General features: G+C 60.0%; 1 protein-coding gene across 8 annotated transcripts; it reads left to right on the plus strand.

The window, feature by feature from the left end:
- Positions 1-254: 254 nt before the first annotated feature.
- Positions 255-23,089, plus strand: HCFC1 (host cell factor C1). Of its 8 annotated transcripts, none has more exons than XM_027534947.1 (26): positions 255-1,503; positions 6,581-6,729; positions 6,883-7,043; positions 7,594-7,802; positions 8,697-8,781; positions 9,280-9,386; positions 10,480-10,659; positions 10,742-11,101; positions 11,331-11,491; positions 11,889-12,086; positions 12,407-12,631; positions 12,725-12,829; positions 13,191-13,446; positions 13,780-13,922; positions 14,061-14,199; positions 14,322-14,542; positions 15,037-16,384; positions 16,582-16,745; positions 17,244-17,820; positions 18,185-18,505; positions 18,716-18,834; positions 18,920-19,057; positions 19,359-19,544; positions 20,120-20,420; positions 20,812-20,875; positions 21,093-23,089. In XM_027534947.1, the coding sequence occupies exons 1-26, from the start codon at positions 1,311-1,313 to the stop codon at positions 21,130-21,132; spliced, it is 6,150 nt and encodes a 2,049-aa protein (XP_027390748.1). In that variant the 5' UTR covers positions 255-1,310; the 3' UTR covers positions 21,133-23,089. The 8 variants fall into 8 exon arrangements, with proteins under 8 accessions (XP_027390748.1, XP_027390751.1, XP_027390749.1 ...); XM_027534950.1 differs by having other exon boundaries at positions 18,923-19,057; XM_027534948.1 differs by having other exon boundaries at positions 18,188-18,505.
- The last annotated feature ends 824 nt before the right edge of the window (positions 23,090-23,913 follow it).

Below are 23,913 nucleotides of genomic sequence, written 5' to 3' on the forward strand. Positions count from 1 at the left end.
GTGCTGAAAGTCGCTATTGACGCCCGCGGACGGCCGGGCGAGGGGAAGTGGCAAGATGGCGGCTCCCAGGACGGAGGCGTGGAGGCGCGCTTCGGCAGCAACAGAGCTGGGCACGCCTGTGCCTGACGCGAGCGCAGCCTGACCTCAGGCCGAGCGTGCAGCGGCCCCGGTCCCTTGCCGCGAAGCAGCGCGGAGTTCCTTTAACGGGCCTCGGCCGAGAGGAGAAGCCTGCGAGGGCGGGGTGGGGGGGGGGTGAGAAACAGTGACGTCGCCCGACTCCGCCCCCTCGCCCGACCACCGCTGCCGCCATGTTTAGTTGTTACTTCTTCACACAAGATGGCGGCTCCCAGGGAGGAGGCATGAGCGCCCTGCCGTTACCGCTCCTCCTGCCGTACAGTTGCCACTTCGGGGCCTAACTCTGCCTTTTTGAAGCGGCTCCTGTGGAAAGGAGTCATAAAGAGGAAAGCGAGGATCGGACGCTGCCTTGCGTTTGGTTTGCAGTGGAAGAACTGACCCGGGAGGAAGAGAATAGGGGGGAAGGGGGAGCTAGTCTCAAGATGGCGGCTCCCAGGGCGGCAGGCGCAGCCTGAGCAGTAGAGGCGGACTAAGGGTAGACGCTCGAGACCTCACGAGCCATACGGGCAAGTCTCTGAGCAGCCCTCAAGAACTCAAGCTCGTTTCACTGGCCTCTGGCGCGCCTCTATTCCTTACGAGTGTCGAGGCTGTTAAGGGAGCGGCCTCTACACTAAGCGCTGGGCGGGGAAGCGGGACGGTCTCAAGATGGCGGCTCCCACAATTGTGGTCTGAGCGCCGGCGGGGCTGAGACAACCGCTGCGCTTGTGGCTTCTTTCCACCCGCCCCGGAAGCCGGCCAGTGCAGGGGACTCGGGGGGTGTGGGAACCGGGCCGGGGCTCCGCCATTTCCGGCAGGGGAGGGCTACGACTGAGGAAGGGAGGAGAGAGAGGCGGCTCAAGATGGCGGCTCCCAGGGCCTCCCGCTCGAGCTTGTAAGTGGGAGCTCCCAGGCAAGTAGTCAGGGCGGCGGGACTCGACGGCCTCCAGCTTCTCGGGTCCAGGCGCTTGACAGTTTCAAGAGGCTCTTGACAAGACGCGGTAAGCGAGAAGAAGGGGAAGAGGAGAAGGGAAGGAGAAAATAGTTAAGATGGCGGCCTCCATGGAGCCGTCCACCGCTGTGTGAGGAACAGTTTCTCAGTGAGAGCCACCTTGGACGAAAAGGGGTGTGTGTGAGTGGAATTGGGGGGCTCCCTTCCCACTTGGCGACTCTTCTCCACCGCGCCCTTTCCCGGAACTATGGCTTCGGCCGTGTCACCCGCCAACTCGCCAGCGGTGCTCTTGCAGCCCCGCTGGAAGCGAGTGGTGGGCTGGTCGGGTCCAGTGCCCCGGCCCCGCCACGGCCACCGCGCCGTGGCCATCAAGGAGCTCATCGTGGTGTTTGGCGGCGGTAACGAGGGGATAGTGGACGAGCTGCACGTGTACAACACGGGTGAGTGCAAAGCCCGCTGGGTCCTCGGATCTTTCCCTCCCTTCATCTCCTCCTTCCTCCTTTCCTCCTCCCGTTCTCTCCCTCCTTCCTCTCCTCCCTTCCCCGGCTGCCCTCTTCCCCCCTCCTCCCATTCCCTCCTCCAGCCGCACGGGACTCCCCTCCGAGACCCTTTGCTCTGCATGGCTTGTCTGTTCTGCCCTGCTCTTGTCCCCATCCTGACACCCCTGCTTCTCCTGCCTTCGAAGGGGGTGCCTTTCAGTATTGGAGAGGAACCCTCTAGGCCGGCTGGTGAGGGAGCGGGGGCGGCGCCCGCGGTGGTGACTTCAGATAAGACACCGTTACCCCCGCCAACTAGGCGGGCAGATGCGTCCCTTTGGCGCAGAGTCCCACCCCACCCCACCCCCATGCCTGCTAGGCTCTTCCTCATCTCTGGTGCGCTTTGGGGAGCAGTGACAACTTTTAGATGACAGACGAGGTGGCCGTCTCGAGAAAAGGGGCAGAGTTGACCGGCGTCAATCCTGACCCAGGGACGGGGTGGGCAGGCGGGCGGTGTGCCACGCTGGGGAACTGTCGTCCTGGGGCCCCACAAATCCGACGACGCTGCCGTTCCCCACTTGCAGTGTCGACTTCTGCAGTGTTTCCCTTTCCGTGGCCCGTGGTCTGGATCTGGGGCCTTTGGCTGGAAGAGAGGGATTAGTTGCGGTCATCCCACAGTGGACCGAGGAGGTTACCCTGCCCATTCCCAGGCTGCCCCTAAACCCGAGGCTGGGTTCATTGGGAGGAGTGAGGTGCAGTCGCCTTGGGCCTGTTGTCTGGTACCCCTGTTCAGTCTCTAGAGCTTCGCGGCATCCTCCTGCGGCTCCCTCCCCCATGGTGGCCAGTTGGTACACCTGGTGCCTTCGTGGGCCCCAGCTGCCTGTTGAATGGAGGCTGGCCTGGGGAGAGGGACTGAGCGTTCTCACTGGGGGCAATGGGCCTGGGCACGTTCTGTTCCGGAGCCTGAGAGGCGGAGGTGGGGCTGCTGCAAACCCCCTCCCGGCTCATAGTGTGCTTTTAGGAAGCTCTCCTCCGCAGTTCCAGGTCGCTTTGGGATCAGCCACGGCCAGGGGCTGGCTTCTAACCCTTTCCCCCCACGCCAGCTCATCTGCCAAATGCCTTTGGCTCCCGAGCTGTCCTGTCCCAGGGTTCTGGCGGGCCGGGGTCCTCGGGTCTGGGCACCCCGTGTTCCCCACCCCACCCCACCCCCGCTGCTGCCGCCCCCAGCTCCAAGGTTGCTCTGAGCTAGGCTGTTGGTCCGTGCGCTGAGGATTGGAGCCGAGCTTTCTCTCAGTTCAGTGCTCCTGGCCCGCGCCTCCCCTGAGGCACAGAGTTCAACATGCTCGCGTCTTAAAAGTGGTTGACCCTACGAAGTTGACTTTCCGAGGCTGGTGGGTTGCCGGTGACCCTTCACATTCTGGGTCGGAGCACCTGTTGCCTCTGGGGAGGCTGGGCTGGCTGCTGGAGCTCGGTGCCAGATTGGACAGCTGCGGTAGCAGCGATTAGCCCAGTAAGGGAAGGCTGAGGGGCAGGGCTGTTTTTACAGAAGCCAGGGCGCTCAGCAGAGCCTCCTCAACCCCTCGGACCACCTTCCTTCTTGTAAGGCCTGGAGCAGGTTTCTTGGCAGGGAATGCCAATTTTAGAAAGTAGGCCAGGGGCCTAATTACCATCAGCTCCAAAGGCCACTTCTTCCTGGGGCCTCTGTGTCGACATGCGTGTATTAAACTGAGTTGACCATTTCGGCATTCACTTGTTCCCCTTCTGGAAGGGTACATTGTGTAGTAGTGGGAGCCAGCCTTCCAAAGGGCCTCAGCCCTGGATTCCTCCAGGGTACCAGTTTGGAAAGTGCCCCAAGAACTCCCTCGGCGACTTCTCGCCGCTAGTGGACGCGGGTCCCCGGTCCTCACCGCGTGTTAGTGTTTCCTGTTTGACGGAGCCTCGAGCTTCTGCTGTTCTCAGAGAGCTGGGCTTGGTGTGGCCTCTCTCCCACCAGCCGGGGCACAGATGCCCAGCATCCTTCTTAGGGCATCTTTAGTGCTGCCTTGACAGCTGGCCGCCTGCTTACCTTGTGTCTTAAATGAGGTCAGAGCATATTCTCTAGTTTCTTCTTCTGTAAGAGGAATGCTCAGAAACTCATTGTTCAGAGAGAGTTCCCCGTTGCTAAGACAAAAGACCCTAGGGGGCACATGCCTGCTTTGCCATCTCAGGCAGCTCAGAGATCGGGGGTGACGGGGCTGGGAGTGGCAGGTGTGCACTGAACTGGAAGGGGGTGCATGAGGAAGTGTGTGTCCTTCCTCCCCAGTGGCCGTGGAACACTTCCCTAGCTTTTGAGAGACCCATCCTCGACCTCAGGGAAGTTTCTGGCAACACCAAAGTGGATCACCCAGGGGCCCTGGCCCTGACACGGTGGGGTGCGCCCTGGTGTGCGGAGGCTGTGGCTGCTGGGCGAAGCAGCGGTTGAGGCAGGTCTGCCTCAGTGGTTCTCCAGCGTCCCCAGCTGATGACGCTGGAAGGAGCCTTGGAAAACGGCTAGTGAAACTTCCTTGTTTTCACACACGCGGACCCTGGGGTCTCAGGCGGGACGTGCTGGGTCCAGGATCACCCTGTTGGCTCTCTCGGCCTTCGGTTTGGTTATCAGGTGCAGGCCCCCGCTTTGGGGACACCTCCCGGGCATGCTCTCCCTGGAGCTAATTGGTTACTAAGTTGAGCTTATCTCCAACCTGTTCACCCTCTGTTCCGGGCCTTTCGCGTTCTCACAGGCACTTCCTGCCCGGCCCCGCCGGTTTCACTTGTTGGGAAGTCCTGTTCAGCCTTCAAGGCCCTGGGTCCCGCGTCACCTCTTCTGAGAATCATCTCCCCCACTCCGTGCCTCCTAGCACCTGCCACCGCCTCCACCATGCAGGAAGCGGGGCGGTAGGGTGGGGGGCGCTGAGCCACCTCTTCCGGGGTACAGACATCTCTTCCTAGCCCCCCTCCCAGCCGAGAGTGGCAACAAGCCAGAACTGAGCGGGGAGGAGGGACCCGCAGGGGTCGTGCACCACCCACCCCCCTAGATAAGTGAATGAGGGGTGATAGGATTAGGGGACAGCTGCCATCTCAGGGCAGAACCAGGCTTTGGCCCGGAACCTGTGCTGCCTGACAGCATTCTCCTGCCTGGAGTGTTCTAGATCGAGGTCAGCCCCTCCTGGGTGCTGCACAATGAGCTCTTGGGATGTCACCAGTCCCTCTCGCCCAGTCCCTAAATCAGGTGGCAGGTGACCCAACACCTGTGGGCCCGTCCCTTTCCCATGTAGCATCCCCCCCGGCCCTCAGGGAGGCACCTGGCGGTCCCTTTCACTCAGGGACAGGGTTCTCGTCTCCTGTGTCTGTCTGACCCTGTGACCTCTGGTCAGTTACTTCCCCTTTCGGCCTCTGTTCCTGTGTCCAGTTTTTTAAAGTTTGGTGGTTCAGATGGTCAAGCATCCGCCTGCTATGAGGGAGACCCGGGTTCGATCCCTGGGTTGGAAAGATTCCCCCGGAGAAGGAAACGGCAACCTGCTCCAGTACCCTTGCCTGGAAAATCCCATGGACAGAGGAGCCTGGTAGGCTACAGTCCATGGGGTCACAAAGAGTCAGATGCCACAGAGCGACTTCACTTTCTTTTCTTTCCCATGGAAGGAGGTTCAGAGGTCTGTGTCAGCATTTATCCTGGGAACTTGGATGTAGCTCCTTCGGGCACTGCGTGAGCCATCTTCCTCCAGTTTGTGTAGGGCTGAGGGCTCAAGCCTGGAAAGCTGCTGCTCTTCTCGGTTTGTTTTTGCGCCTTGAGAAATGATAAGGCAGACCTCCGGACTCTGGGGCCAGGGTGCATGCTGCAGGCAGGGGAGACGGAGGGGAGTGCTGGGCGTCCCCGAGGCCCAGTGACTCCCCTGAACTGAGGGTGGGACCCACAGCCCATTCCAAGGATGTGTCCACCTGGGAAGTGGCCAGCCAGGGTACCTTTGTGCCGGGAGGTGGAATGTGCTTTGGGGTGCGGGGGAAGGCCTCTCCCCCCCTTGAGGGTGGCCCTTGAGGGTGACGCCATGGGAGTCCGGTTACCCAGCATGGAGAGGGTGGTAGGGACCGGCCCCTGTCACGCCCTGGGAGGGGCTCCATTGGCGCTCAGGTCCCTGCCCTGTCCACCGTCTCCTTAGTCCCGATTTGCTCGCCCGTGTTTGACCAAAACTGATGGAGGGGCGTGGAGTCAGGTTTGCAGCTGGCTGCTGGTTTGAAGTGTCTGGTGAGAGAGTGCAATGTGTGTTTCAGAGGATAGCCCTTCAAATAACACAGGACAGGAGGAGTCCCTCCAAAGAGGGCAGTGTTTTCCCTGTGACTTTGCCAGGAAGCCCCAGCAAGGCAGGCAAGGGACTGGTTGCCTGGGAGGAGCAGGGATGCCAGGTGGAGCAGGGGCAGTTGGGGAGCTCCACCCTGGCTTGAGGCGGCAGACTTGAGGCAGCTTCCAGGGCTGGGAGGCTGCCCACCACCGCCTCTGCCTGTGTTCTGGAGGAGGGAGCTGTGGACCGTCGCCGGGGAAACCACAGCAGAGCTCGAGCGTGCCCCCACGGCTTTCCTCGGCCTGTACTCGGATTGCTGCCCCTGGGCTGCAGCATTTGCTCTTTCAGCCATTGAGATGTGCAGCCAGCTGTGGGCCTCCAGGAGGGTAGCTTGGGTATTAGATGTTTCTTTCCAAGTCCCCATAGAGTGGCGGGAGGTGGCCCCATCCCCAGAAGCTGACGGATTCTCTTGTCAGTGACTTCCTGCTTATTAAGATGACCGTGATGAGAAGCAGGGTGACTTTGGGGTGGTCTCTGAGGCCAAAGGGTTTGGAAGATGGCTTAGAGGGTCGGCAGTTGGATGCTCAAAGGAAGAAGTCCCACATCCTTGGGTAAAGAGGCGCTGTCTTAGCCTGTCCTTTCTTGGACTGTATTTTGAAGGCTGGTGGGTTTAGGGAGGCAGAGGGGTAGTGGTTTTGGTTCTGGTGGCTCCCAGGGTGTTCTGACTTCTGCTAACTTTTGTCCTCCAGCGACCAACCAGTGGTTCATCCCAGCTGTGAGAGGGGACATCCCTCCTGGGTGTGCAGCCTATGGCTTCGTGTGCGATGGGACACGCCTGCTCGTGTTTGGAGGGATGGTGGAATACGGGAAGTACAGCAACGACCTCTACGAGCTCCAGGTAGTGTCCTGCTTGTCAGAGCCGGGGCAAGCCCTGCGCCACCCAGACCTTCTTACTCCAGTCAGGTGCCCCTTCCCACCCCCAGCAGCCCCTCCGTATGTGGCAAACAACCCAGCTCACCCTTGAGTTAATCACTAAGCCTTGATTTTCCAGGCAAGCCGGTGGGAATGGAAGAGACTGAAAGCAAAGACGCCCAAAAATGGGCCACCTCCGTGTCCTCGGCTTGGGCACAGCTTCTCCCTTGTGGGCAACAAGTGTTACCTGTTTGGGGGTCTGGCCAATGATAGCGAGGACCCCAAGAATAACATTCCGAGGTGAGGCTTTGTCCTGTTCGTGTGGAATCCCATGAAGGCCGGGGTGCTCGCCCACACAGCAGTCAATTTTGCCGTACCAGGTCCCTTTCGTTTGTGAAACAGGAGGGTGGCCCTAGACGCCCTCTAAAGAGCTTTCCAGTGCTGAGGTGTCTTAACTCCCAGGAGGCCTCGTGGGAGGAGGGTTGGTTCTTCCAACCTTGCCTTGTGCTGGTTCCTGCTCCTCAGACCCAGTTTTGAGCTGGTCCTTCTCGGTGCCTGCAGGCTTCATGATGGGTATCTTCCAAGGGCCTTTCTAGAATCTGCAGGTAGTCCTGAGCTGGTGCTCCCTTTTCACCTCGGAGGTCCTCATGTCATGTCCAGCTTCGTGCAGGGCAGCTGAGCACACCCCATCCTGCTGTTCCCCTTCCATTCGCACCCCTCCTTAGGGGTGAGGACAGAGGTAGAAGGATTTGGAGTTCGTGTAGCCTTAGCCCCGATTTGTCTCCCCAGGAGTCTGCCATTCCCCTGTCAAAGCGGGTGGCCTGCCCTAACCTGACCTTTTTTTCCCCAGGTACCTGAATGACTTATACATCCTGGAACTGCGGCCGGGCTCTGGAGTGGTAGCCTGGGACATTCCCATCACTTACGGCGTCCTGCCCCCACCCCGAGAGTCTCACACTGCAGTGGTCTACACTGAGAAAGACAACAAGAAGTCCAAACTGGTGATCTATGGAGGGATGAGTGGCTGCAGGCTGGGGGACCTCTGGACCTTGGATATCGGTACGACGTGGGTGTGGCTGCTCCTGTGGTCTAGGAGTGCAGCTGGTCTGCTGGGCAGCAGGCATGGGGTGTTGTGGTGGGGCTCTTGCAGAGGGGGCATATCCCGCCTAGCACCCTACTTGTGACTGGGTCAGGATAGGACCTATCTGGGGCTGTCCTCTTTGCCCTGAGCTTGCAGTGTTTAAGAAAGAGCAAGGCTCTGTTGGCCGAGTCTATCTGTTAGCTTGCAGTAGAGTGAGGGAAGAAGGAATGGCCTTTCTAGAATGACGTTGTGTGGGTAAGGTAGCACAAGTCCCTGTCAACTCATCAGTAGTCATGGTGTGCCAGGAGCAGGGCCCCCTGGTCTATCCCAGTCAAGAGGGGTTGCCCAGACGCGGTGAGAACCCTGGGGGCTATTTGGGAAGGTCGACAGGCAAGGAATCAGGAGTTTAGGCTGAAAGGAGTTCAGGCTTTTCACCTGGAGAAGGTGGCCGACTGTATAACTACAGAGGGTTAGGGGTCCTGTAGCGTTGCATCAACGTTCCAGAGAGCGGATTGGGCATAGAATTCCTAGTAGCCCTGGGTCTGTAGATGACGGAGCTGACCGTGGGTGAGTGCCTCTTGAGGAGTGGGAGGTGCTATGGCGCGTGTGGAGGGTATGGCGATGGCTCCTACCCCCACCCCCAGCCCCAGCCCCGGTTCATAGCAGGTGCTCGGGAAAGACCGCTTGGGAAGTGCCAGAGCCTGGTGATCAGGGGGGCTCTCAAGGCCTGTTGGGAGGCCAGGTGTGCAGTTCTTGTGCTGTGTTGATACCTGCTTTCAGAGCCTTCCCCACATCTGGGACACAGCCTCTGGGTCAGAGGGCATGTGTCCCACCTGGTGTGAATAACCTTCTCTTCCCACTGCTCCACACAGAGACTTTGACATGGAATAAGCCCAGCCTCAGCGGGGTGGCACCTCTTCCTCGAAGTCTCCACTCGGCCACGACCATAGGAAACAAGTGAGTAGCCAGCCGTGGCTTTTTTCTCTTTGTAGCCCCCATCTCCGACCCCCATGGGCTCACAGTTTCGTTCCAGCAATCCCTGAGGCCTGAGGAGACCTCTCTTTGGCTGGGCTGGCGTTCAGCAAGCAGCCTTGTCTTCCCCTTATGACCCTGGGGGACCAAAAAAAAAAGAGGGTAGAGGGACACAGATTGTTCTAGATCCTCTGCAGCCGCAGCTGAGTGTCTTTGTCAATGCCAAGGTCCCAAAGTGAATGTAAGGCTGATGGGGACAGAGTGGAGCTTTGGGTGAGCTACACCGAAGCTACATGCGCTGGAGGTGACACAGTTCTTGTGAGGGCTGAGCCACCAAGGCAGAGAGGGCCACATTCAGAGCTTTGTGCGTCCCGGGGAGAACTAGAGGACCCAGTGTGTTCAGGACGTTCTGGATGGAAGAGGTGACCTCAAGCTTGGCACCTCGTCCACAATCGTCTCCTACTCTTCCCTCCCTCGTCCCAGAATGTACGTGTTTGGTGGCTGGGTGCCTCTCGTCATGGATGACGTCAAAGTGGCCACACACGAGAAGGAGTGGAAGTGTACCAACACTCTGGCTTGTCTCAACCTGGGTATGGCCTCCTCGGGCTCAGCGCGGCCTGCAGAGGGCTGCGGGAGGCCGGCCCACCTTGGCCTGCGGGCTGTGTTGGGGGCGCAGGGGGCCGAGCTGCTTCTAGGCCGTGCCTCTAGAACTCCGCGAGGCGTAGCCAGTGGTCCAAGCGCCCTGAGGGACGCTCCTTGACGTGTTTTGAATAGGCTCTTCCTCACCGGCGTAACCACGCAGTGCCTCCCTCTGGTCTCCTGTTGGTGGTTTCTCACCCACCCTGCAGGGACCGTGCTATAGATGCAAGCGTTGCCTATAGGTTCCTTAAAAACAGAGCACACAGGATGGCGGCCTGCTCTACGCAGCGCAGTGCCTGGCCCTTGTGTTTTCTCTGTCCCGGAGACCATCCCATCCCCGCAGGGCGAGTGGCTCATTCTTTTGAATTGCGCTCGTGGTGTCAAAACTTGCACCGACGCTGCTCCGTGAGTATCCTTGCACCATTCTCGCCACGTGCAGGTGTATCCGAAGGGGGACAACCTAGAGGTAGCCTTGCCGGCAGGGGGATGTTACCAGACATGCAGATGTCCCTAGCAGTGCTCACCGGGCCGGCAAAGCATACACTCTTCACCAAGCCCAGTAGGTGCTTGACTTCCCACAGGCCAGCCCCAGGTCCCCTCCCCTGCCTCACCCTCAACCCTGGCTGCAGCAAAAGGAACATCAAGCTGCCAGGCACCTTCTGGGTTAAGTTTGCCTTTCTCTTATCTTGAGTGAGGGTACGTATTTTTCTTTTCTGAGATCTTCTGTCACGTTTTCCATAACTTGCGTTCCTCTTTGCCCATCTCTTTCTAGAGGCTTTTGTGTTGCTCCATGTGCAAGAAGGGGAACCTTTGACTGTGTTTTTCATGTAGTTTTCCCAGTTTATAGTTCGTGGTTTCTAATTTTGTACAGTCTTTTTGCCATACAGAATTGTATTTTTTTTGTTTTTGTCTTCATCTTACTTTAGTAATCTTGGATGACTTCCTGGTTTTAATTCCCCATCCCTGACAGCAAAAGGCCAAAGAGCCCCTGAGGGTTGTCGGTTCCTCTGTCCCCTGCTGACCTTCACATCCTGTCCTCCCTAGATACCATGGCTTGGGAGACCATCCTGATGGATACGCTGGAAGACAATATTCCCCGGGCCCGTGCTGGCCACTGTGCGGTAGCCATCAATACCCGCCTTTACATTTGGAGTGGGCGTGACGGCTACCGAAAGGCCTGGAATAACCAGGTCTGCTGCAAGGACCTCTGGTACCTGGAAACGGGTAAGGCTAACTGGAGGAGAGCTGCCACACCCACCCCCTAAGTGTCTGCCTTTCCCTCCTCACCAGTGGTGCTCTCTTACAGAGAAGCCGCCACCTCCAGCCCGGGTACAGCTGGTGCGAGCCAACACTAACTCCCTGGAGGTGAGCTGGGGGGCCGTGGCAACAGCCGACAGTTACCTTCTGCAGCTCCAGAAATATGACATTCCTGCCACGGCTGCCACTGCCACCTCCCCCACACCCAATCCAGTCCCGTCTGTGCCTGCCAATCCTCCCAAGAGCCCTGCCCCAGCAGCAGCCGCACCTGCCGTGCAGCCGCTGACCCAAGTAGGCATCACGCTCCTGCCCCAGGCTGCTGCCGCGCCCCCGACCACCACCACCATCCAGGTCTTGCCGACGGTGCCTGGCAGCTCAATCTCCGTGCCCGCCGCAGCCAGGACTCAAGGTGAGCCGGGCGCTCGAGGGCAGGAACTGGCTCACCCGGAGGTGGCATGCCTGAGCGGGGGCTGCTAGACCGCACGCCTGGAGGCCGTTAGTGCAGACCGGAGGTTGAGTGCTGCTGTGGGGGCCTGGTCCTGACCCGCGGAGACTGTCCCCAAGCAGTGCTGGAAGGGTGGGAGCTGAAGCCCAAGCAGGTCCCGGAAGTCGCTCACTTCAGCCCCTTCTCTGAGCAGGTGTCCCGGCTGTGCTGAAAGTGACTGGTCCTCAGGCTACCACGGGAACCCCGTTGGTCACCATGCGACCTGCCAGCCAGGCTGGGAAAGCCCCCGTGACTGTGACCTCCCTTCCCGCAGGCGTGCGGATGGTTGTGCCTACACAGAGCGCCCAGGGGACAGTAAGGAGCCAGGGCAGGGCGCGGTGGGATGTTCCTGGTAGTGGCGCATTGGCGGGGTTTGACTCCCACCCTGTGCTACCACCTTTCATCCAAGGCCTGGAAAGTGCTGATGAGGCAATCTCTCATCACTAACTTCAGGATTAGTAAGCTGACACCTCAGAATGGTCTCCTCGCCATCTGATCTCAAGGGCATTTTAAATATGTATTTTCTGAGGGGAGAAGCTAGCCAGCTGGGGTTTGATGTGGGCCTGGTTGATGGTGGGAGTCCAGGTCTGGGGTCAGTAGAGCAGCGCCTGGCTTTCCTCAAAGCCAAGAGGTGCTGCTCCAGGAAGCAGGGATTGGGGCTGCCTCGGGTCTGGTGCTCCCTGTGGGCTCAAGCTCCTTGTGTCCCTTGCAGGTCATTGGCAGCAGCCCGCAGATGAGTGGCATGGCTGCATTGGCAGCCGCGGCTGCTGCCACCCAGAAGATCCCTCCTTCCTCGGCACCCACGGTCCTGAGTGTCCCGGCTGGCACCACTATCGTCAAAACCGTGGCCGTGACGCCGGGCACCACCACGCTCCCAGCCACTGTGAAGGTGGCCTCCTCGCCAGTCATGGTGAGCGTCCCTCGGGGCTGGTTCAGAGCCCACAGCCTTGGGGCCGGGGGCTTCTGGGCACCGTCATTAGACAGTGGTCACTGCTTCTGGCCTTTGGACCAACCATAGAGGATGGAGGTCCATGGTTGGTGCTTGGTGGGGGTTGGGGAATAAGCTGGCAGCCATGGGGGTGTGGCAGTCTTAGACCTGTGGCCCAGTGACCTCCCTTGTTTCGCTAAAGGAGAGGTGAACAAAACTGAGCTTGGTAGACATACACAAATGCACAGGGGCCAGCTCTTCCCCCCACCCACCCACCCACCAGTCTTCTTTGCGATCTTCAGGTGAGCAACCCAGCCACTCGCATGCTGAAGACTGCAGCTGCCCAGGTGGGGACTTCCGTCTCTTCTGCCGCCAACACATCTACCCGTCCCATCATCACCGTACACAAGTCCGGAACCGTGACAGTGGCCCAGCAAGCCCAGGTGGTGACCACAGTGGTGGGTGGGGTTACCAAGACCATCACCCTGGTGAAGAGCCCCATCTCGGTCCCAGGAGGCAGTGCTCTGGTGAGTGACCAGCACCAGGAACGCCCAGCCCAGGCCATGCCCTCGACCGGTCTCTGGATCACTTATTTTGGTGCGCTGTCGTTTCGTTTTTAGATTTCCAATCTGGGCAAAGTAATGTCAGTGGTCCAGACCAAACCGGTTCAGACTTCGGCAGTCACAGGCCAGGCATCTACAGGCCCGGTGACTCAGATCATCCAGGTGAGCTCGTGGACCCTAGACTAGGACCCTGCCTAGACGAGATTCCATGAGCTTGAGTGGCTCAGAAGAAGGTCCTGTTGCTTGGTTCTGTTACTTGCAGTCTTCAGAATAGTTCAAGCTGTTTGGGCTGGCAATAAATCCTGGCCAGACCAGACTCACCATTAAACTTGCAGTTCTTCTAAAAAATGACAGATACATATGTGTATCACTGACTGACTCTGTTAGACACCTGCAGCTAACACAGTATCGTAGAGCAACCAGACTTCATTTAAAATTCGATGATGACAACAAAGCCACACTTTGTATCCTGGCAGTGACGCCCATTCATCTCAGCCTTCCCCCATTCATTTTCCCCTTACAGACCAAAGGACCCTTGCCAGCCGGGACCATCCTGAAGCTGGTGACGTCTGCAGATGGCAAGCCCACTACCATCATCACGACCACACAGGCCAGCGGGGCAGGGACTAAGCCTACCATCCTGGGCATCAGCAGTGTGTCCCCCAGCACCACCAAGCCCGGCACCACCACTATCATTAAGACCATCCCCATGTCGGCCATCATCACACAGGCGGGCGCCACGGGTAGGGGCCTTCCCCGGTGTGCTGGGGAGAAAGCAGGTGAGGGGGTAGCCAGTGTGCAACATCTTTCCGTTGAGGTTTTTCACTCTGCACTACCCTCTCTTTGCCTCTTGTTTAAGATTTTCCTCTCTGCTGCTCTACCCTCTCTTTGCTTCTTATGTAAGATTTTCCCGTCTGCTCTGCCCTTGGCTTCTTGTTTACGATTTGTCAGGAGGTAGCAAGGATACGGCTGCAGTTCGTACTTCTTTGTTTTAATTGAGGGGCAACAGGCGTAACTATTTGAAAAGAGGGCCCAAGAGAAGCGGGCCCGGGTGGGAGGCCAGCACTGTGGCCTGGCCCTTCCTGAAGCCAGGATGCCCCCCTCTCCTCTAGGCGTGACTAGCAGTGCCGGCATCAAGTCACCCATCACCATTATCACCACCAAGGTGATGACTTCTGGAACTGGAGCCCCCGCCAAAATCATCACGGCTGTTCCCAAAATTGCTACGGGTCACGGGCAGCAAGGAGTGACCCAGGTGAGGTGTGCCTGGCCCTGTCTTCCCTGAGGGTCCAGCCTGGGACCGCAGCAGGCCACCTGGAGCCTGGGAGGGGCAGCACAGGGTCTGTTCTGGCCAGCCCCCAAGTGACAGGGGTCCTTTTCTCCGGTTTTCCAGGTGGTGCTGAAGGGCGCACCTGGCCAGCCAGGCACCATCCTCCGCACCGTGCCTATGGGGGGCGTCCGCCTGGTCACCCCTGTTACCGTCTCTGCTGTCAAGCCTGCTGTCACCACACTGGTTGTCAAGGGCACCACAGGTATGGAGGCCTCGGGGTGCGGGGCCGCAAGGGCAGTGTCGGGGTGTACCCTGGCCCCACTCACCTGGGGAGAACAGCCGCACCAGCTGCTGACCGCCTGCCCCTGCCCTTCCCCGCCTCAGGCGTCACGACCCTGGGCACGGTGACAGGCACCGTCTCCACCAGCCTGGCCGGAGCCGGGGGCCATAGCACCAGCGCCTCACTGGCCACACCCATCACCACGTTGGGCACCATCGCCACCCTCTCAAGCCAGGTGATCAACCCCACTGCCATCACTGTGTCTGCGGCGCAGACGACGCTGACAGCGGCCGCTGGGCTTACCACACCCACCATAACCATGCAGGTAGGGCAGTCGGAGCTGCAGTGTGCCGCCGGGCCCTTGGTTTCCCTCCCACATGTGGAACCCGTAGGATGGTTATCCTGGAGGTGCATAATCGCGATTTTTAGTCACTGCCTGCTAGTCTGTCGGGTTGAGATGATGTATCTCAGCCGTGTTTAGCATTTGAGCACTAGGTTTTTGCATCTTGAGCTGAATTCCTGGTGAAGTGGTGAAGCTGGCCTTAGCACAGCACGGGGTCAGCCAGGTTTCCCCCCACCCCCGCCCGACCGAAGGCTTGCCCCAGCCTAGGCCCTGCTCTTCCACCTCTTCCTGGTTCCTTTTTTCTGGTCCCTGAGCCAGTCAGTGTCTTGGAGTGAGGGTGAGCAGGTCCTAGACTTGCCAGGGTTTTTGCTTTAGCTGCCAAGTCGCTGATCCCAGGGGGAACTGCAGGTAGGTGGCAGGGGGCAGACACGGGAGGATGGGCAGCAGCACTAACTCCCTGTGTGCCCTCTCCCCAGCCTGTCTCCCAGCCTACCCAGGTGACTCTGATAACGGCCCCCAGCGGGGTGGAGGCCCAGCCTGTGCACGACCTCCCAGTGTCCATTCTGGCCTCCCCTACTACAGAACAGCCCACGGCCACGGTCACCATCGCTGATTCGGGCCAGGGTGATGTGCAGCCCGGCACCGTGACCCTGGTGTGCTCCAACCCGCCGTGCGAAACCCACGAGACGGGCACCACCAATACAGCCACCACCACCGTCGTCGCTAATCTGGGGGGGCACCCCCAGCCCACCCAAGTGCAGTTTGTCTGCGACAGACAGGAGGCCACTGCTGCTCTCGTGACCTCCACGGTGGGCCAGCCGAATGGCAGTGTAGTTCGTGTCTGCTCCAACCCGCCGTGTGAAACCCACGAGACCGGCACCACCAGTACAGCTACCACCGCCATGTCTGGCATCGGAGGCGGGCCGCGGCGAGACATCCGGCTCGCCTGCGCGGCCACCACCATTCCCACCGTGGTCCGGGTCAGCGTGACTGCCGGGGCGTCAGAGGGAGCTCAGGTTTCCATCAAGCCCGCATGCCAAACCCGTCAGACCAGTGCAACCAGCACCACCATGACTGTGATGGCCACCGGGGCCCCGTGCTCGGCTGGCCCACTCCTCAGACCAAGCGTGGCCCTCGAGGCCGCTGGCCGCGGTGCCACTCTCTTGCAGCTGGGGCCACTGAGTGCCCAAGTCAGGCCCGGTGGCGAGGAAAGGTCCCTTGCCGGCCTGGGCCCGCTGGTGTCTGTGGGGCGCCAGCTGGAAGTGCATCACACGCACACGACCAACACGCCCACTGTGGCCCGCTCCGCCATGGGTGCCGGGGAGCCCCACGAGCTGCTGGGGGCCCCCACACTTGTGTACGAGAGCTCAGCCAGCGCCTCTGTGACTGCCGCGGCCCTGGAGGCACTGCTGTGCCCCTCGGCCGCCGTGACCCAGGTCTGCTCCAACCCCCCGTGTGAGACCCACGAGACGGGCACCACCCACACACCCACCACGGCCACATCCGGAGGGGCTGCAGGCCAGCCAGAGGGCGGGCAGCAGCCTCCTGCCAGCCGGCCCTGTGAGACGCACCAGACCGCTTCCACTGGCACGACCATGTCCGTCAGCTTGGGCGCCCTGCTCCCGGATGCCGCCCCCTCCCACAGGACCCTGGAGTCCAGCCTGGAGGTGGCAGTGCCACCCGCAGTCGCCCCTCAGGCCGGTGCTTCGTTGCTCACTCCTTTCCCGACGCAAAGGGTGTGCTCCAACCCGCCCTGTGAGACGCATGAGACAGGCACTACGCACACGGCCACCACTGTCACCTCCAACATGAGTTCCAACCAAGGTAGGTGGACGCAACCAGCTGGGTCCCCATGGGCTCCCAGGCCCAGGGCTCACCGAGAGGCCCACACTTCAGTTCTGTGGAACCCAGTTGCTCGTTACAGGCAGGTCTTCCAGGCAACCGTGTTTCCTGGTGGCAGAGCTGGGTGGTAGCCCTGCTAGAGGAGGGCCTGTCACCCCACTCTCTGCTTGTCCCACCAGACCCCCCACCGCCTGCCGGCGACCAGGGAGAGGTGGAGAGCACCCAGGGCGACAGTGTGAATATCGCCAGTTCCAGTCCCATCACGACAACAGTGTCCTCCACGCTGACGCGGGCCGTGACCACCGTGACACAGTCCACGCCAGTCCCAGGCCCTTCGGTGCCGGTAAGAGCCCAGGAGGGTCCCTGTGACCTGGTGTGCCTGGGCCCATGTTGTTCCTGAACTGGACAACAGGTGGTGCTGTTGCTCCAGGCACGTGCCGCTCCTGGCTCCTTTTCCAGACCATAAAAGGGCAGTTTATCGCCTGACAGGGCAGGGCACAGGAGGCCCCAGTCCTTGGTGGGTGTCCTATAGGTGATTTTATTGTTGTAGCTGGTTCTTGTGGCTCATCACTTGGCTATGGCGTGGCACAGCAGGAGTTGGGCCCCTTTTGTGAGACCAAGGGGTCTCTCTGGGGATGGGTTAAAATGGGCCGGCAGGTCAGGGGTCTCACTTTCTTTTGCCATGCGCCCTGCTGCTCAGTGACCTACTGTTCCTGTCTGTCAAGCAGGGTTGTGGCAACCCATTGAGAATGCAGATCCCGGCCCACAGGGAGAGATGAAGGCCTGCCTGGTTTCGGTCTTCCTCTCCTCCCCTCTGACAGGGGCTTCTCTCCCTTTCTAGAAGATCTCATCTGTGACTGAGACTGCCCCAGGGGCTCTGACCACCGAAGTCCCCATCCCGGCCACGATTACAGTGACCATAGCCAACACAGAAACTTCTGACATGCCCTTCTCTGCTGTTGACATCCTGCAGCCCCCAGAGGAGCTCCAGGCCTCTCCAGGGCCACGCCAGCAGCTTCCACCACGGCAGCTCCTGCAGCCTGCCTCCGCGCCCTTGGTGGGGGACTCCGCCGAGGTCCTGTCAGCCTCCCAGAGCCCTGAGCTCCAGGCCGCCGTGGATCTGAGCAGTACAGGGGACCCGTCTTCAGGCCAGGAGCCTGCCAGCTCGGCTGTGGTGGCCACCGTGGTGGTCCAGCCACCGCCGCCCACCCAGTCCGAAGTAGACCAGTTGTCCCTCCCCCAAGAGCTGATGGCCGAAGCCCAGGCGGGCACCACCACCCTCATGGTGACAGGGCTCACCCCAGAGGAGCTGGCAGTGACTGCTGCTGCTGAAGCGGCCGCGCAGGCTGCAGCCACAGAGGAGGCCCAGGCCCTGGCCATACAGGCCGTGCTCCAGGCCGCACAGCAGGCTGTCATGGGTAGGTGCTGCACGTAGGCCATCTGGCTCAGCAGGCTGTCCTCGCTTGAGGCCGGGGGGTAGCCCTGAGGGAGGGACAGCCTGCTCAGGGGTAACGAACCGCGCTTCGGGTGCCTCCCTCCAGGTGACTTGAGCAAAGGGAGCTTGTTTGCCACCAGGATGGCACAGTACGGCCTAATCGGGATGGGGGCTGACTTTGGTATGCAGGCAGGAGGCGGGTCTTGCCAGGGGGAGGGCAGAGGAGAGGTCTGGGGGACAGGCTCTGAGAGCTTGTGTCTACGGATCCTGCCCGTCGCTCTGAGGGCAGTGGTGGTGGGAAGCCGGGGCTGGCGTCCCTCCTGAGTCGTTGTCTTCTGCCCCTGGAGCAGGCACCGGGGAGCCCATGGATACTTCAGAGGCGGCCGCAGCGGTGACACAGGCAGAGTTGAGCCACCTGTCGGCCGAGGGCCAGGAAGGCCAGGCGACCACTATCCCCATCGTGCTGACACAGCAGGAGCTGGCTGCCCTGGTCCAGCAGCAGCAGCTCCAGGAAGCACAGGCCCAGCAGCAGCAGCACCACCTGCCCACGGAAGCACTGGCCCCGGCTGACAGCCTCAATGACCCGACCATCGAGAGCAACTGCCTCAATGAGCTGGCCGGGGCTGTGCCCAGCACCGTGAGCCTGCTGCCCCCCACGGCCACTGAGAGTACGTGGGGCCCTGCCTGGCCATGGGAGGGTTGGCCTGCAGCCTTGCTCCCCTGGGGAAGTCAGTTGACTGGGGAAGAAAGTCTTGTGAGTGGGGTCCCAGGTCCCTCGGGGTAGAAACAGGCCCGGTCGTGTAGCCCGGGGGAGGGGCTCCTGTGCAGAAGCCCGGTCTCTGGGGCCTTTGCTGCTGACACCTTGTTTTCCTTCCCAGGCCTGGCCCCGTCCAACACATTTGTGGCCCCCCAGCCGGTCGTTGTGGCCAGCCCCGCGAAGCTGCAGGCCGCAGCCACCCTGACGGAAGTGGCCAATGGCATTGAGTCCCTGGGTGTGGTGAGTCTGGAGTGATGAGGTGAAGTGGGCTAATGGATCCGGACTCGGAGGGTGTCCTGATCTCTTCTCCCTCTCTGCCTGCCAGAAGCCAGACCTGCCACCGCCACCTAGCAAAGCCCCTGTAAAGAAGGAGAACCAGTGGTTTGACGTGGGGGTCATTAAGGGTACCAATGTGATGGTGACACACTATTTCCTGCCACCCGAAGATGCTGTCCCGACTGATGTATGTATCCCTGGGAGCCAACACCCTCAGGTGGGCAGGGATTTGTGAATCTAAGGGATGCTGTCTCTGTCTCAGGGCTGACCCCTCCTCACCCCTCCCCCTTGCAGCCTTTGAAGCAGTGGCAAAGCTCAGCCCTGGCCGCCCTTGCCCTGGCCCCCTTGGTCATGATGGGGCTGCCATGGCCGCCCTTTGCCCACCCCACCGTCCCCGTGGTGGAAAAGTGCTCCACTGACTCCTGCAGCCCTGTCGGTGGGATTCATGTCACTCTCATCTCTCCTGTTCGCCTGATCTGTCCCTGTAGGATGACTCGGGCACCGTGCCCGACTACAACCAGCTAAAGAAGCAGGAGCTGCAGCCAGGCACTGCCTATAAGTTCCGCGTCGCCGGGATCAATGCCTGCGGCCGGGGGCCCTTCAGTGAGATCTCAGCCTTTAAAACGTGTCTGCCTGGCTTCCCAGGGGCCCCGTGTGCCATTAAAATCAGCAAAGTGAGTCTTGTGAAATCAGCCTCTGTCCTCAGCTAAGCCCGTGCTTGTGGGGCTTTCTTCTTTGCTGGGCTGGGCGGGGGTGATTTGGGAAGGGCCCCTGAGATGTAGGCAGAGTCCGGTGGGTCTGGGCTGAAGCTTCTGGTCCTGTCTCTGACACTGCGTGAGCCGTGACTAACGTGCTCATTTACCTAATCCTCTAATGCCTAAACTCCCTGACGAGGTCTGGGCCTGTGGTTCTCTCCATTTTTTTGATGGGGAGACTGAAGCACCAAGAGGCTAAATAACAAGACATTTGTTAGGTGACAGAACAGGTCTAGGAAAGTGTTTGGTGTCCTGGTTCATTTTGCCATTATGTCAGGCTGCCTTCCAGGTGGGGGCAGACGAAGCCATCTCTTTGGAGCTCCTTGAGCTCTGTTGTGAAATAGGTTTGTTGTGTTAGGAGAGGGGTGAAGAAGGAACTGTCAGTTCTGAAAGCTTCGACTCAAGTCTAGGTTCTCTGTCCTCTGATGGGCATGGGAGGAATAAGTCACAGAGGCCGAAGACAGCCCCCTCGGTCTCTGCTTTCTCTGTTCCAGAGTCCAGACGGTGCTCACCTCACCTGGGAGCCACCCTCTGTGACCTCCGGCAAGATCATCGAGTACTCAGTGTACCTGGCCATCCAGAGCGCGCAGGCCGGTGGTGAGACCAAGAGCTCGACCCCGGCGCAGCTGGCCTTCATGCGGGTGTACTGCGGGCCCAGCCCCTCCTGCCTCGTGCAGTCCTCCAGCCTCTCCAACGCCCACATCGACTACACCACCAAGCCCGCCATCATCTTCCGCATTGCTGCCCGCAATGAGAAGGGCTACGGCCCAGCCACCCAAGTCAGGTGGTTGCAAGGTGGGTGTGTGTGGGGCTCACTCTGGAGAGGGATAGCTCTTGCCAGCTGCTGGCCTGGTGAGCTTGACCCTCTGGAGTGGGTGGATCCCTCACCTTGCCTGGTGCTGTGGAGAAAGCTCCTTGGGGGGCTGTTGGAGGGGAGTGGGCACGGGAAGGGCCAACAGGACCTGGAGGTGGGGGGTGGGTGCCCAGGCTTCGGGCTGCTCTGTCAGTCGGGGGGACAACAGCAGAGGCCTCTAAGCTGTGTCCAGAATGGCCCTGGGGGGTTGCATGCAGGTGGCCAGGACCCTGGGGCACATGCCCATGGGAGGGGCTGGCACACTCGGTGCCTGGCTGCACTGTGCTGGGCGACGTCGGGGCTGCCCGCCCACTCCCCCTTTTCTGCTTTCAGAAACCAGTAAAGACAGCTCTGGCGCCAAGCCGGCCAGCAAGCGGCCCATGTCGTCTCCAGAAATGTAAGCAGGGGGTGCCTTTCCAAGAGCCTTCTGGGGCCGGGAGTAGGCGGACCCTGAGAGTAAGGAGCAGTGGGGACAGCCGGGCCCTGCTTCTCCTGAAATGCAGGGGGCCGCCCAGCCTAGGGGGCAGCCGGAGCCCTGGCCGAGTCCCACTCGCTTCGCCACGCAGACCCACGCTGATCCTGTCTTTTTTTGCCTTTGCCTCTCATCTTCCAAGGAAATCCGCGCCAAAGAAATCGAAGGCAGACGGTCAGTGAGAGGCAGCTGCCCGGCGCCTGGCTTCTTCTCCAGCCTCCCCTCTGCTTCAGGACCGCCGCCCGCCCGCCCCGCCCCGCCCCGCCCCGCCCCGCCCACCCCACCCGCCTGGCGCGCACTCCACCCTCACGAGCCAGCAGCTGCCCTCCTCTCCCCTTCCTCTCTCTGTTTTTACAAGAATCTTGAGAAAGCACATTTTACAATGGCTGTGAGGAGGGGGGCGGTGGGGGAGCGGAAGGCAGATGCTAAAGAGCGAGCGAGGGAGCGGGCGCCCCCCCTTCCTCCAGGGAGCCCTCAAGCGAGAGACCTAAATGCACGGGAGCAGATGGAAAGCCCACCTCCTCCAAAGTCTGCACACCTCTCGCTGTTGCCCTTGGCTCCAGGGATCAGCCAAGGCCCGAGGAGTTGAGGGGGGGAGCTTGTAGAAGCACCTCCGGCCCCCTTCCCTGCCTCTAGTCTCAGAGGCTTGGGGGGCACCCCCCCCCCACTCCGAACCGGGTATCTGTCTGGTTCTATTTTCTTTTGTGACCTTAGCATTTCTTGCCACGTGACGCCCGCCTGCCCTTTTGGTTTATCCAACCCTGCCCTGCCTGGCAGTCCCATGGGAAGCTGACACGTTTTCTCAGAGGCCTTCGTTCTCCCATCCCGTTCTCCCTCCCCTCCTCTTACCATTCAGAGAAGAAAAAGTGAGGGGCGGAGAAGGAGCCCCGTGGTGGCCTGAGCAGTGTTCTATGAAAACCTCCCAACGCCCACCTGGGGCCTCGAGGAGCCCTCCCACCAAGCCCGGCTTCGACCTCTCTGGGGTCGGGGTTAGGGGCCACATCACCAACTGCTGCATTTGTTGTATTTTTTTTAAGTTGAAATGGATGAAGTTAACAGTTTTATTGTAATTTTAGTCTTAGCGTGTGGGGTTTTGTCCCTTTTTTTGTTGTTATTAGTTGTGTACAGAATGTGGATCTTTTTCTGTTTGTTTGTTTGTTTTGTTTTGTTTTTTTTTTAACTTTTCTCCTTGGCGAAGCCTTGGCAGGGATCTTTCTGGACGAAAAAGTGAGGGGCAGCCAGGGCAAGACTATGGCATTTTCCCTGTGGGCCTGGTGTCTGCTGCCCAGTGCGATTTCCTTCTTTCTGGCCCCTGCCCTGTGCCCCGCTGCCTGTCCCCAGGCCTCTGGGATGATGGAGGGTGAGTGGTCAAATCTTGCCCCCCTCATGGGCCATGGCTCCAACACTTAGAGGCTTGAGCTTGAGAGTCCTCTAGAGCCCGGAGTCAGACTTCCTGAGGACGATGGTGCAAAGGCGTGGGCACGACCCGATACCCAGTCCTGGGTCCGTGGCCCTCTCCATGACCCCCAGGCTCCCTCCCTGGCATAAGCGCTTAGAGCATCCAACACACACAGCCGCCGCTTCCTGCGGCCACCCTCTCTGGGCAGGGATGGCACACATTGGACAGGAACCCAGCCTCTGAGGCTGCCTGGGATGACAAGTCATGCGGTACCATCGACGCTACGAAGTTGGGCTCGGCTCTGCTGGGAGCGGCTAGTCCAGTGCCAGCTCTGCCTCATGTCCAAGGTTTTCAGCAAGGAGTGAGACTTGCGAGCAAGTCACACTGAAGGATTTGAACCGAACAGCCGGTCTTCAAAGCCCCTTCCTCTGCCCTAGAGATGCAACTGGGGCTGGGAAGACCCCAGCCTCTGCAGACCCCTGCCCCTAGCCCCCACCCTCTGGGGCCTCTGTTGTATTATAGTATATTTCGCTGTGGAAAACGTCACGTTTAGTCACCTTGGAGCCCACCGCCTGATCCCATTGTCTTCCCCCCAGCCCAATTCCTGAGCGCCCTCTGATCTCTGTTTCTGGAAACAGTACGCCCATTCATTATTGTAGAGTAACCCTTGTGACTCAATATTACCATAGTGCGATGTCGTTTTGTGCTATTTTGAACAATTAAAAGACTTTTTGAAATAACGACCTGCTGTCGCTGTGTCCGAGACTCCCACGGGAGGAGGCGGAAAGCTGGGCCCTGCAGGGCTCACAAACCACCGTCTTCCGTCTGGGAGATTTTTGCTCCCAGAATTGTGCTTCCCATCACCTCCCACAGCTCAAAAGTGCTGCGAGCTGTGGCCTTGGCAGCGAGCTGTGGCCTTGGCAGCGAGCTGGTCTAGGACTGGGTTCCCCCTGGAAGATCCCACAATGGCAGCCAGAATGCAGGTCACAGGCCAAAGGGGCTCACTGGACAGCTGCTGCTGACTCTGTGGAGGCCATGTCACCTCCCTCTTCTCCCTCATTAGAGGACAGGGGGCAACCACCATGCTCCTTGGACTGAGAGCTCACAGCCCCTAGGACAGACCAGCATCACTGGAGGGACGCACCTGTGGTCAGGGGGCGCTGCTGGAGTAACTCCTGGCCTGGCTCTTTGTGCACATGGGCCAGGGTCCCCAACTAAACAATCACACTGTCGGGTTGCGGTGCCAAGGCTAAGATCGTGGTGTAGCCAGGGGCAGGCAAGCAGTATCAGTCCTCAGTGCCAACCAGGACAAAGGGCCAAAAAAGCCAAGTGGGGTGGCCAGGGTGTCTGGCTACCTTGGTGCCAGACAATACAGAGAGGACCAGTGAGGGTACTGCCCTGCTACACGGATGGGGCTCGGACACTCCTCTGGTACCAAAATCCAGCAGGTAGGGATGGAAAGTGGTCAACGCAGTTTGGGAAAAAAAACTACAGACAGAATTTAAAATTCAAGTTTTAAAGATGGGACTGGGGGACTCAAGACCTCAGATAAAGCGCCCTGTTC

Source organism: Bos indicus x Bos taurus, chromosome X (assembly GCF_003369695.1).
Source record: "Bos indicus x Bos taurus breed Angus x Brahman F1 hybrid chromosome X, Bos_hybrid_MaternalHap_v2.0, whole genome shotgun sequence".
In the NCBI taxonomy this organism is placed as follows: domain Eukaryota; kingdom Metazoa; phylum Chordata; class Mammalia; order Artiodactyla; family Bovidae; genus Bos; species Bos indicus x Bos taurus.

What these genes read in the sequence shown, in the direction of transcription:
- HCFC1 (XM_027534947.1), top strand. Translation starts at nt 1,311, where the DNA reads ATGGCTTCGGCCGTGTCACCCGCCAACTCGCCAGCGGTGCTCTTGCAG. An exon ending in CGCCGCAGCCAGGACTCAAG is followed by an intron (nt 11,102 to 11,330) that starts GTGAGCCGGGCG and finishes TTCTCTGAGCAG; the next exon opens with GTGTCCCGGCTGTGCTGAAA. An exon ending in AAGATGCTGTCCCGACTGAT is followed by an intron (nt 19,058 to 19,358) that starts GTATGTATCCCT and finishes CTGTCCCTGTAG; the next exon opens with GATGACTCGGGCACCGTGCC.